General features: G+C 36.5%; 1 protein-coding gene across 3 annotated transcripts in view; it reads left to right on the top strand.

Moving 5' to 3' along the window:
- Window positions 1–13,988, top strand: part of gpatch2 (G patch domain containing 2) — a 210,538-nt gene that overhangs the window by 13,001 nt on the left and 183,549 nt on the right. For all 3 annotated transcript variants that reach the window (XM_052011432.1, XM_052011434.1, XM_052011433.1), the window contains exons 2-5: window positions 1,119–1,823; window positions 6,747–6,808; window positions 11,211–11,393; window positions 12,753–12,832. In XM_052011432.1, the coding sequence (XP_051867392.1) occupies window positions 1,119–1,823; window positions 6,747–6,808; window positions 11,211–11,393; window positions 12,753–12,832 (1,030 nt within the window). The remainder of the gene's footprint in view (window positions 1–1,118; window positions 1,824–6,746; window positions 6,809–11,210; window positions 11,394–12,752; window positions 12,833–13,988) is intronic.

The following is a 13,988-nucleotide window of genomic DNA, read 5'->3' as shown; positions in this document are numbered from 1 at the left end:
ATCTCTTCAGCACTCTTTCTAATGATACCACATCCTGCCTGTATTATTGCAACTTGAACTATGTACAATACTCCAAGTGCGGCTGACCAATGTTTTGTACAGCTGCAACATAACATCCCAACTCTTATACTCAGTAAGCTCTGCGAGTGGATGAAAACTTGGCAAATAGAGTTTACTGTGAGAAGGTGTAAGGTTATACACTTTGGTAAGATTAACCTGGAGACATATTGTTATCTAAATGATTGGCAAAGTGCAGAGGGATCTAGGTATCCTTGTGCATGAATTGCCAAAAAGTAATAGGCAGGTGCAGCAAATGGTTAGGAAGGCAAATAGAGTATTGACCTTTATTGCAAGAGCGTTAGAGTTCAGAAATGGGGAAATATTGTTACATTTGTGCAGGGTACCAATGAGACCACCTTGTGCAGATTTGATCCCCTTATTTCCCCTTGTATACCAGCCTATGAGGCAATCATAAAGGGATTTCACCAGGCTAATTGCCGGGATGAGAGAATTGCCCTATCCTGATTGGCTAAAGAAATTAGATCTATATCCTTTCAGGTGTAGAAGAATGAGGTGTGATCATATTGAAACATATAAGCTTATTGGGGGTCATGAAGAGATGTATCAACTAGTGGGAGAATCCTGAATGAGAGAACATGGTTACCAGAATAGGGGCAGTCATTTAAAACTGAGTTATGCAGGAACAACTTCTCGCAGAGGCTGGTAACTCTCTGGAATTCTCTACTTCAAAAGGTTGTGAAGGCTAGAGCGCCAGGGGTATTTAAAGGGGAAGTAGATAAATTTTTGAAAGATCAGGGTATTGAAGGCTGTACAAAACAGATGAGATCGAGGCAGTTCGAGCATGATTAATTTGAATGGGCAGGCTTGAGAGGACAAGTGGCCTATTCCTGCTGTTTTCTTGTGTTCAGAGCAATAGAAATACATTATTCGTGTAGAATAGTCTATTTATACTTTTAATAGTTCATGTGCATGTGTTTAATTAAAGATTGACCAAAATTGGACTTGTATTTGTAATTGAAGAAGTGACTCCAAATATTATTCCTAAAATATGTAAAATCACACATTAATTTTTATATTTATTTGTATCTATTTTTAAGGCCTTGTAGAGAAATGGATGAGCTGGTGCAAGATCTAGTCTCCGCTTTGGAGGAGACTTCAGAGCATACACGAAAGTATGCAGATTTTGAAGATGAAGCCTCCCGTAACTCAGCTTCATGCCTACTGATGCGACAGGCTAGGAAAAGGAGAGTCAGGAAGAGACGAATGGACATTGGACATCAGTTCTGGGAATATGGCCACTGCATGAGTGACGTCTCTGAGTCTAGCCTGGAGGGGGCAATTCGTGACTACAGAGAAAATAACAATTACAGTGATTCAGATGACCATCTCACAGTTGCTAAGCGTCTGTCCTCCCTGAACGTGACAGCAATCAGAGGGAAAAGACACTCCTGGCATGAGTCAGACTCCATCACTGACAGTAACTCAGTTGGTAGATCTTTGCGAAGGAGAAGGAAGGTCAAACGTATGGCTGTAGATTCACCAGCAGAGGTCACTAATACACTTCACCCACTGACCCAGGGCAAAGTTCCAGCAACAACCCCAGAAAGACACCAGGCACAAACAAACCAGCTCCATTTCCATCTCCAAGTCCAGGAGATAACCAAGGACAAGATCATCAAGCGAAAGCGACTGGAAGTCCCAGATGAAGGAGTTGTCGTGGAAAGTGAAGAAATATGCAATACAAATAGAGACAAAATGGAGTATGAGGAGCAGAAAGTCTCTGATGATAGCATGAGTGACAGGTTATTAAGATTAAGTACCAGCTTCCCTATCCTGAGACGAGTTGTTGTATTTAAATATAACTGCAGGGTTTGAAATACTTTCAACAGAATTGCTAGTACTTGCTCACGTTGAACCTCAAACCAACACACCAGGGAACACTCAAGTTGCAATAAAACTGTGTAAAGTCAGAAATAATTTCTGACCAGCTAGAGTAGAATAATAGCTGTGTTTATCTTGGCACTAGGACCACAATTTTTTTGTTATTCAAACTATTTGCAATAAATGGACATCTATAAATGTTCATGACTTCTGCATGCAGAATTGTAACTGCATAGAAAAAGTATTTCAATCCCTTTACAGATTTATTTGTGTATCAATGCAAAACAGCTAAAGCTGCAATATCAAGAAATGGTAGTTGTCATTTTTAATGGTAATGTTGTAGCATTGCCTCATAGTGACTAAAATAAGGCATATTTTTCAGGTATGGATTTCTAGATGAGTTTCTATCTCCTGACATGGATGAAAATTTTGCACTGGACATGCTACATCTCCTCTTGGTCTATGCAGCTACTCGTCTGGAACCATTGGACATCTTGCCTAATTTCACCTTTTTCATCTTTAAAATCCTCAGGCTGCTTTTGAGATAACCATGTGGCTTTTCTCCATCAATCTCTGTACAAAGCAACTTCTCAACCTCAATAATTTTGATATTCATCTCCATTAAACTTGTCAGTGCTGCTGCACACCTTTTCTCCCTAATTGCCTCTCTTTATGTAAACTTCCATCCAAGTTAATGGCTTCCCCTCAAGCTCATGTGGTTTCTCTTTTCCTATTGGCTTAAATAATTCTTGTGTCAAATCACCAGTCACAGTCCTGTTCATCCTTTTTGTGTGCACTTTGGAAAACAACTCTGTGCCAATCACTTTCAAATATCTACTGCCAAATCTTGAAGAAGTAGCCCTCTCCAGAAATTCTTCTATTGTTCCAAATCTGCCCTGGATTAAATTCCATCTGCCAACACTCTTACTAACTTTCCAGCTGATCTATATTCTGCTGTTGTCTTAAACAACTTTCCACACTATCCACAATAACTTTAATGTATATCTGCATACTTACTAATCATACTTCCTACATTCACATCCACATATGCCTGACCTTATCTTCTAGAGCAGAGTTATAGTAAACCTGTAAGATTTCATGTCCATTTTAATGCAGTGATACATCGGGGAGCCAATTGCTAAAAGTGAGGCAAAAATGCAGTTTTAACTCTTATATTCCAGAAATGAGCTTGGTAGGGCAATAGTGCTCAATCATTTTACCTTTGTAAAAGCCAGAATACAGTGTTTTACTTTTGATACTGGTTGGATTGGAATAATAAAACTCTCCTAAAAACATCATTCCCCCAAGTATTTCCCTTGAATTTATGATTCAGTTTTAACTGTTCTTTCAAAAGATGTATGATAAATTAAGCTATCTGTAAAAATAAGACCGATGAGGTATAGTAACTGAACGTATAAGCTGTTATCAATAGGATTTGCAGATTCAAACTGTTGACAGAGCTTTGTAGAGTTAACTTATTTAGAAATTGATTAGTTACCACTCAGCAACTTCCAGTCAGTAATGCTTAGTGGTTATCGCTCTTCATCAGAAAGTTATCAGCTTCTGTACGCACCAGTCAAATATTCTGTGTGTGGTATGGCATAAGATGGCTGCAGGTTGCTTGGAATACAGATAACTGCTGACATGCTTGGACCAATTTACAGTACTGGAACACCTGAGCTTGTGGTTAGAAATATGGGTGAATAGTGACCCTTTGGCAGCAGGCCTCATCCATCCAGTCCAGGCAGGAGGCACGCCACAATGGTAATTACCTCGGAAGTACTATTTTGACAACACAGATATGTGTAAGTAATCATTTTCCCCCCACACAGATGAGATGTCACCTGGAGGGCTGAGGAGTATGATAGTGTTTACAGTTCAGCATGTGACCTAATTCTGGTTTGATTTAGAACACAGCAGTCAGCAGGATTTTTCAATAAGTTTTGGGCAAGCAGACAACATTTCAAAAGTAGGAGAACTTTACTGCTATGGTAGATGTGACAGTTGGGAAGTATAGAAGCATGTCAAAAATGGAACATAATTCTTAACCTTTTCAAAAGCATGTGTCTGGTACAGTGTGTGTTTAAGCTCTACTGTCTTTATGTGCAAGAGGAATAATATAAACAACCAGTCCTAAGAATAGTAAAGAAGCAATTATTTTGAGATATTTTGGTATTGAAAAGTAAATATAAGAGGGAATGCCGGAATTTTTTATTCACCTTTATTGTTACGTAAATGAGGTCTTATAAAGACATTGTTTGATTTTTAACCTGAAGACCACACATTTTTTAAATCTCTGAATATAAATACTTTCAATCATTTTGGTGAAGTTGAAGAAAATTTGAGTGTTTGACATATTACCTTTTGATTAGAACTACATCAGTACAAGAATGCAAGTTAATATGGATTCATTAGCTTTCAAATTGGGCTAAGTCAGCACTCAGAATGAGATCAGTTTCTGTGATGGGAGTAAGATTTAAGGAAATATGAATGCTCAACATTTGAGTACACTTGCGATAAGATACCTGTTTCATTGTTATATTTCAAATATTTTTTATTTTCATATTGCACTCTCCAAACATCCCATATTTGGAATGGAAAAAAAAGCAGCCTATCAATTATCTTGATTTGTAAATGGCTGGTGAGCTGTTGTTTCTAATCACCCAACTAAAATCAGTGACCATCAGAGGACAATGTGATTTGTAATTGAAGCAGGGAGCCCAGCCTGGCCTTGAACAGTATATTTGCATCTGAATTATATCTGTCTATCTTAATGTTGTAAAATTAAATTAACTTCATTTTTAGAAGTGCAGATTTTGCCTTGAGTTGAGTGTCATTAAAATAATTGCAAATAGTATTATAATAATGTATATTTATGAAATGCTAGGCAAGTTGAACTCTTCTATGAATTTTGTGTCGATGCCCCTTACTTGTTGGTGTTTTTTTTAATGAAACAAAATGTAATTGTATTATTTGCTACATTACGTATTAGAAGTAACTAGGTGATGATCTGAGCCAAAGTTTGCTGGACCATTGCCTTTGACTAATTTTAATTGACATTTTAAATTATAATTTTAAAATTAGAAGTTGTGCTTTCATATTATACATGTTTGCACATATTGTGGGAGTATGGCAACAGGTGTAAGCCATTTACTCTCTAAAATCTGTTCCATCATTCAATGTGATTGCTAACGTAATTCAGTCTACCTACCTTTTCCCCACATCTCTTAACACATTTGGTTAATAAAAAAAATCTATCTAATCTAATCCTCAGATTTTAAAAATAAAACTTTACAAAGAAACAATTGTCATTCTTGGAAGAAAGTTCCAAATTCCAATGTCTTTTGCATTTAGATGAGTTTACTTCTGATTCTAACTTTTACATTATATCTCCTCATCCAAGACTCAGTAGAAATAATTACTCTCCAGCTAACCTTTCAGTTATCCTCAATATTTTGAAAATGTTGATCAAATCACCACTTTACAATTTTATAATCTACTTCCCTCACAGAAACTGATCTAATTCTATTTGATACACCTTTATTTGAGCCATCTTTCCTTGTAATTTAAACGAGTGAGTGCAACATAGATTTTTATTGTTGTTAATGTGTAGATGTGGTGCCCAGAATCACTCAAGTAATTCCTGGTTTATTCTATAGTTATAGAATAATTTTACTCAATGTTCCATGCCTTTTTTTGATTATCTTCTGGACCTGCCCACGACATTTCAAAAATTTGTATACATATTCTGCTAAGGCTGTTCTAATCTTTACTGTTTCCTGCTTTTCATGATTTAGAAAGTACTCTATTGCATCAATTTTAGGTCCAAAGTGAATGTTATTGCAGTTACTCGTCTTGAAATATATCTGGCTCAATTCATTTTATTAATTTACACTTCCCAGTAATTCCGTTCTTTGGTCTACACAGCTTATAATGCCGCCTAACTTTGTATTGTCAGCAAACTTGGATATGTGGTTTTCCACCTCATCATGTAATTGGATTATAAGTATGATGAATAGTTGAGGCTCCAACATAGATTCTCCCAGGACACCACCAGAGTCTTTCTAATTAGAATATTTGCAGAATATCCCAACTCTCCCTCTGCTCAGCCAATTGCCTAATCAAGTCATTAATTTGCCATCATTCTATGATCTTCAACTTTGGGTAACAGTCTCTTATGAGTGACTTTATCCATGGCCTTCTGGAAGTCCATAAACATGAATTCAATAGACATTCCTATGTCAACTACATTAATAAATATTTGTACTCCCAGAATATGCTAATAATGGCTTTCATTTCATTGTTATTTTATTTATCAACACTCTATGCTTTTTCTGAGAGTCTTATATCAAGGGTCTATTACATTTTATGAAATTTGAATAAACTTAGTTTTTTTCCTGCATTGAAATGCATTTACTTTATTATTTACAAAAAAAAAATTTTAAGACTAATAACATCTGAGATAATTCTGCTCAATGTATTGAAGAAATTTAAGAATCCAGCAGCTGTGTTCCTGGATCAAGTCAACTAGTATGGCAAAAGAAAGGAAAGAAAAACATTTGATAGAGGCAAATAACGAAATGCATCAATTGTCTCAGCACCTAGTAATAGTCCCATCTGGCTTACTGCCACTGTCCTATTAGATTCCTGTGGTTTTATGTGGCAAAAATAATATGCACTGTAATTAATGGAATTGCAATACTTGCAGTTTGATACAAAAAAAAATCATCTTATTTTGCTCAGATCTTTGTCAGAGGCAACTTCCATCTGACTGCAGACTTGTCTGTTTAAAATTTTACGATTCAGAGATCAATTGTTCTTTTGATCTATTATTTTTATTACAGTGAATCCAGCAGCCTCAGCAGCAGTGACGGTGGCTTGTTTACCAATGATGAAGGAAGGCAAGGTATTGGTACTTTTATTTTCTTCTCCAGTGAAAGTGCATGAAATTACAATTTTGCCTTTTGTAAAATAGTATCTAATCTCATAGCATGGTACTTTTTTTTTAAAGAAACTTTCATTTCTAGTAATAATCTCTAGAATTTTTTTAGCAATGTGAAGGAAGTACTGGCATATAAATCATTGCTTTGGAGTAAATTTGTGTGCTGAGTTTAAAAGGGAAGTGTATTGCACTGATACTATGTAATTGCAAAGTGCTCTCTATATTCATTAGGAATAAATAGTTGTAATGAAAACAGAAATCTTCAGCACAGAACATCTTGTATACACATTTATTTCCCTGGACCCCTCTATTAAATGGTATTTCCTTGTTATTCTGTCAATTGATGCAGGCTTTTGCTCTATTGAAATAATCTGACAAATTGTTTGGGGGCAGGATTTTCGGGTATAATCATGCAATTCAATAAGAGCTTCTCCATCTGTTACTGGCATTTAGGTGCTGAAATATGTAAGATAGAGTATTTCACAGAGTGTTGGTTTCTCCTGATTTTATTACACTACCATGTAAATAATTGTTATTAATCACTGACTCACATAGCATAGAAACAGGTCCTTCAGCCCACTAAGTATGCACTGACTATCACATTTACACTCATACCACTTCTTAAAATTTTCCCCACATCCGCAGCATCTCCCTCTGGACTCTGCCATTCATTTCCACACTAGCAGCAATTTACAATGGCCAATTAATATACCGACTATCTTTGGGATTTGGGAGGAAGCCGGAGCACCTGGAGCGAACCCATGTAGTTACAGGGAGAACCTGTAATCTCCCCAAAGACCACTCTGATTTGAATCAGCATCACTGGAGCTGTGAGGCAGTAACTATTACGTGCAGCATTGTTGCACAGCATATATTGGGTACATATGCATCTTTCAAATGCTTTCATTGTTATACCATTTTCAAGTATTGTTTGTTTCTCATATTGTACAATCATAGGATAAGTCACACTGTCAGAATTTGCATGGAAAAATGATGCATTCAAATTACAGACCAATCACAATATTGGGGGATAAAATAGTTGGCCTTTCTGAGATCGAGACCTTCTTATTGTCAAAACTATTTAGGCCCTCATTGGTCCTAGCACATTATTCTAATAATGTAACAAGTTAATAAATTAACATAGTAATGTAACAAGTTAACAAAAATGTTAATTTCTCATCACTTTGTGCATCCGTTCATTTTGTCATTAATGTTATACAATTTATCTTTTCTAAGTCGGTAATATATACTGTGTAATTCACTGCCGTTCCTTGGCGCTACACTTAGGATGTATATCGTCAGCAGATGTTATGTATTAACTATTCCCATTGGAGTCATACAACATGGAAACAGGCCATTCGGCCCACTAGTCCATGTCGACCAAAATTCCCATCAAAGCTAGTCCCATTTGCCCGCCTTTAGCCCATATAACTCTAAACCTTTCCTATCCATATACCCATTCAGGTACCTTTTAAATGTTGTTAATGTAGCTGGCTCAACCACTTCCTCTGACTCATTCTATATACTGACCATTCTCTGGGTGAAAAAATTGCCCCTCAGATTCCTGTTAAATCTCTCCCTTCACATCTTAAACCTCTGCTCTCCAGTTCTTGATTCCCCAACCTTGGGGGAAAAAAGACTGTGTGCATTCTATGCCCGTCATGATCTTATACACCTCTATAACGTCACCCCTCATTTGATTTTACCTGTACTACATCAATGCACTCTGTACTAACTCAATGTAACAGCACTGTGTAATGAATTGACCTGTACGATAAATATGCAAGAGAAGTTTTTCACTGTACCTCTGTACAAGTGACAATAATATACCAATACCAATTTTCCTGTGTTCCAGTGAAGAACGTCCCAACCTGCTCAACCTCTCTCCCTAACTCAGCCTGTCGAGTCCCAGCAACATCATCATAAATCTCCTCTGCACTCTTTCCAGCTTAATAAGGCAGGGTGACCAAATCTGAACACAACATTCCAAATATTTCTGCCTCATCAATATCTTGTACAACTGCAACATAACATCCCAACTTCTATAGTCAGTGCCCTATGTGCCAGTGTGCCAAAAGCCACCTTCACTACCCTGTCTACCTGCGACGCCACGTTCATGAAATCCTGTACTTGTACTCCTAGGTCTCTCTGTTCTACGTCACTCGCCAGGGCCCTACCATTTTCTGTGAAAGCCCTACCCTCGTGTGTCTTCCCAAAATGCAACACCTTGCCCTCATCCAGATTAAACTCCATTTACCATTCCTCTGCACACTTACACAGCTGATCGAGATCCCTCTGTAAATCTTGATAACCATCTTCACTGTCAACAACACCAGCTACTTTAATGTCATCTGCAACCCATTCTATAAGCTAATATTTCCATATTTAATATGGAATGTGGAACATTCCTTTGTAAATTTACCACATTATAATTGCTACCAGCAATGGTGTTTTAGTGTCACAATTTTACATTTCTCAATTGCCCAGCATACGACAAGGAAACTCCAATGCTCCAGGCAAATATATTGTTTTCCAAAATGCCACACACTTTGCTATTTAATTAAGAAAATGTCAAGAGATACAAAATGAAAGGGGTTATGATATCAAAGTTAATCATAGAATCATAGAACAGTATAGCACAATACAGGCCCTTTGGCCCACAATGTTGTGCCAACTTTTAAACCTCGCCTAAGACTATCTAACCCCTACCTCCCCCATATCCCTCTATTTTATATTCCTCCATATGCTTATCTAGCAATCTCTTTTATCCACATCTTTACTCTCTAGTCCAATTACACCCCTAACTATAATCTTGCATGGTCAACATTTTAATGAAGACAACATTTGGTCTTGTTTCCCTGTATACATTATGGCAGATTTAAGTTTTGAATACAGTACAATTTTTTTCGAAGTGTAAGAGTTATTTTCCTAACTTTTCCTGTAACACCTTCTCCTTGACTTTCCTCAGATGTAAAAGTCCTAAAACCTAATTCAAAGTAAATGTTACTTGCATTTTTATCTCTATACATATATGCCCTTTCCATATATCCTAAACATACAGAAAATATGTTGATTTTTGTTGCAGCTGGCAAGGATGTCAAATGAAAGCATGTAAATAGAGTTAATATGTTGAGCAGCCATGATCACACTGAATAGCAGGATGGGCTGAACAGTATTCTGTTCTTGCATTGCTGTTAGATAGTTTAGCAGTGCAAATGGGAGATTAGTGAGATCCTCTGAACTGCATCCAGTGCAAGTATATCCTCCTCAAATAAGATTAAAACTCCACACAGTACTTCAGGTATGGTAATACCTTATGCAGTTGAAGTGATGTTTCCCCATTTCTATACTCCATCTCTTTAGCAATAAAAGTTAATTTTTAATTTTTCAAAGTTATCTTAATTTGATACCTTGAGAATTTTGGAATTTTTATTCTGTATCATCCTGCAGTTTAGTCACTATTTCAACATGCCACATTTAAAACAAAAACAGGAAACCTTCCCATCCTACATCGCAAATGTGTCCTTAAGAAATATCACATTTGTGATGTAGGATGGGTATGTTTACTTTTTTTTTAATGTGACACTTGTAGCACAGCTTGTGTGGAAGTGTGGGCCTGCCTCATTCTTGCATCTGTCTATTCAAGAGATACATTCATGGTATAGAAGCTCTTAGTCCTTCAATTACCTCATCTGTGCATGTTACAGAAATGAGAAATAGGTCAAAGTGGGCAAAAAATCTTTATTGTTGAGTGTAGTTCCTTTCAAAATTGAACCAATCACAAAAGTGTTTGTATTGATTAATTATTTGATAAGGCTCCTTATTATTTTTACAGGTTTATGGTAAGATTTAAATGGTATATGTTTGTTGCTTGCTTCATATTTAAGCAAGTTTGTTTTTATTTAAGGGGATGTGGACATTGCTAACAAGATCAGCCTTTATTGCCCAACCCTAATTGCCCACGAGAAGATGATAGTGAGTCACCTAGAATTGGTGCAGTTCCTTTAGTGAAGGTACTTCCACAGTGTTGTGATGCAAGGAGTTCCAGGGTTTAGACTTGGTGACAATGATGAAATGACAATATATTTTCAAGTCGGAATGCTGTGTGACTTGGGAAAACCTTCTGCCTTTTTCCCTCTTGGTAATGGAGGTCACAGGTTTAGGAGATGCTGTTGGAGTTATTACAGTGCATTTTGTAGTTGGTACATTCTACAACCACAATGGTGTAAGACGTAAATGTTCAGACTGGATGGGGTGCCTCACAAATGTAGTCGGAGTCCATACATGGTCAAGTTGTGTTGCATATCTATTTGTGAATAATTGTACTGTACAATTACATTCTTATAAATTGCTTTATTTTATAAAGGTGATGATGAACAAAGTGACTGGTTCTTTGAGGGGGAATCTGGTGGAGCATGTGGTATTGCAGGGATCATTCCCTGGTGGGAGCATGAGGACGTCCTGGACCTGGAAAGGGAACTGCCAGATCCGGTATTTGAGGGCATCTTAACAGGCACGTTCCCTCTCATGTCGCAGACGGCCCAGAGAGGTCAGTAGAATTCTTGCTTCCAGATGGATTTATGAGGATATTTCACATTTTTGCATTACAGGAACGTTTTGAGTACCTCAAACCTGAACTGTGAATTTTATGATATTGAAAATGTTACCTTGAGCCTTTCTGCTTTTTATGGCTTGCCAAGTGTATAATTCCTCCTAAGAAGGAAATAATTTAAGTAAATTAGTTGGAATCATTGAGAGGAAGAAAACTTCACATCAAATGGTTTGTACACAGACGAAAAAATGTATTTTTGATTATTTTTCAAGCCGTCCCAAGTGGTTAGTTAACACTAATTGTGCTCAGTTTACAAATCTGCAGAAAAGCATGTTAGTAACATAATTTCAGCTATTTTGCCTAATATTATATACTTTTGTGAATCAAAACCAACTTTTATACATAAATTCTTAACCTTGTTGCATAACAATTTGGTATTTTGCAAATAGTTTTTCTACCCTACTGGAGGTTTTACTGAAGGTGTGAAGGATTACACATCAGATACTCAGCACAGAAACAATCCAGTTGGATCAACTAATTCTTGCGGGCATTTACACTCCACTCAACACTACTGTGTTCCTCTCTCCCACTCCTGTCTTTTTTCACTTGAAACCAACAGCATAGCCCTCTATTCCATTCTCCCTCATTTACTTATGCAGCCTCTCCTATTTGTTACAACCATAATCTATGGTAGCAAGTTCCATTATCCAATTGAGAAAAAGTTCATCTGAAAGACAGCTCTATGAGTAGGTGTATGGCAGCCTAGAATTTTGTGTCTCTGGAGTGGCTTGAATTTGCAACCTTTTAGCTATGAGGTGAAAGTGGTACCGGGTGAGCTATGGCTGACACTCTGTACTGTTAGGCATATATAATGGAGGCAATAGCTAAACTTGTGAAACGAAGCTGCCAACTAATTCCTGATTTGGTAGAATGGATAGTTTTGTATAAATTCTGTTGATCTTAATACCTGCAGGAAAGGAATTAGTTAATCTTTTAATGCACTTTCAAGTATTTAATCAAAATCTATATCTTTGTCAAACAACTGTCTACAAAAATAATCTCAAATATTGTGTTTGCATAATATATTAAATATTACAATTTAGATACATTTTAAGTATTATTTTGCTATCAAAATATGAGTAGAACCCAAAAGGTTAAAGAGTTTCCCTGTTGAATCAAATCAAGATACTACCATTGACTGAAAGAAAAAATGTAATAATCATATTTGTCAATTACCTTTTGCTTAACTGGCATTGTTTTAAAGAGCTGGGATAAGAGTGCACATCACACTTCTTTTTAACTGAGAAAGCTGTCAAACAGGTTGTATCACAATCTCTTAAACTACTTATTCGATAGGTTTTCAAGCAAGGCTATCCCAACTGTCTGGAATGGGAAACAGAAATGGCAGGAAAGGATCTAGGAAGCTTTCCGCAAAAGTAAGCATTTTCTTTTTGTTCTATCTGGCTGTTATGATGGTTTAGATTAGTACCTTACTGAAGTTAGGTGGTGCTGTTCTTATAAAGACCTTGGCCTGTAACCTCTGCCCTTTCTGGTCATGGTTCAGGTGGCCATCTATCATTTGATCCCTATCCCACCTCCTTTCTGTCTCGCTTCATTGCGAGCCTGAGCATAGCTGGGATTTGTAGCCTATTTTCCAGTCTTATTGCAATCTCACAGTGGTGTTTTATAGGAGCCATTACAACTGATGGATTAGTTTTTGTGGTATTTATGACATATGACGTACCCATGGTGTTACCAGCAAAGGGCATGAAGAAAGGGGGAAAAATACAGATTCCTTCTCCAAAACCTGAAAAAGTGTTGAGCATTAAATCACGTTGTGAAGTGTGCGTATGTACAGTGCTGAGCTTATCTTTCTTTTTGGTCATTGATGATCTATTCTGAGATTGTTCTGAGAGGAAAAGAACTGGCTGCTTGTGATCTGTGGTTGGTGAGAGAAGATAGCTGGCTGGTATGGTGTGATTGAACTATGTCAAATGTGTTACCTCCTGATTAATCATGTAACATTTTTTTATCTTCAGATGCAAATTCTATTGAAATTAAGAATGAAAGGATAAGGTTGAAAGGACTGTCAAATTTATTAATTTATGTTGGCCCACTATTTGTTTTTATAAAAATATAGCCTCTTTGACATTGTACAGTACTAGCAAGGTGCAAAACTATTATTTTTTAATCCATCTTAATTATTGTAATGTTATGTTATTTTGGTATATACCCATGGCAATGCGTACTAAAGCAGTATGCATTTTGATCACTCCATTGGAGAATATATTGGGAAAGACTCCCAGTTGTGGGATATATTCAAGACTTTGATTAATTACAATATTTTTACCAGAAATTTCACATAAAATGAATGGATACCTGACAGGACATTAAACGTCATGAAAGCTTTCACAATTATTTTTTACTTCATTACTCTGATGTATCAAATTTTATTTGGAATAGTTTAATTATATAGTGCATTTAGTCATGGGGAAACAATGATACATGCAATATAATAAAAGTTTAATTTAGCTTCATTTTTTTTTACTTTGCAACTTAAACCCTAACAATTCTACTTGTTTTATTTGGCTG

This window comes from Pristis pectinata, chromosome 3 (assembly GCF_009764475.1).
Source record: "Pristis pectinata isolate sPriPec2 chromosome 3, sPriPec2.1.pri, whole genome shotgun sequence".
NCBI lineage: Eukaryota > Metazoa > Chordata > Chondrichthyes > Rhinopristiformes > Pristidae > Pristis > Pristis pectinata.
This window is presented reverse-complemented; position numbering and strand designations above follow the sequence as displayed.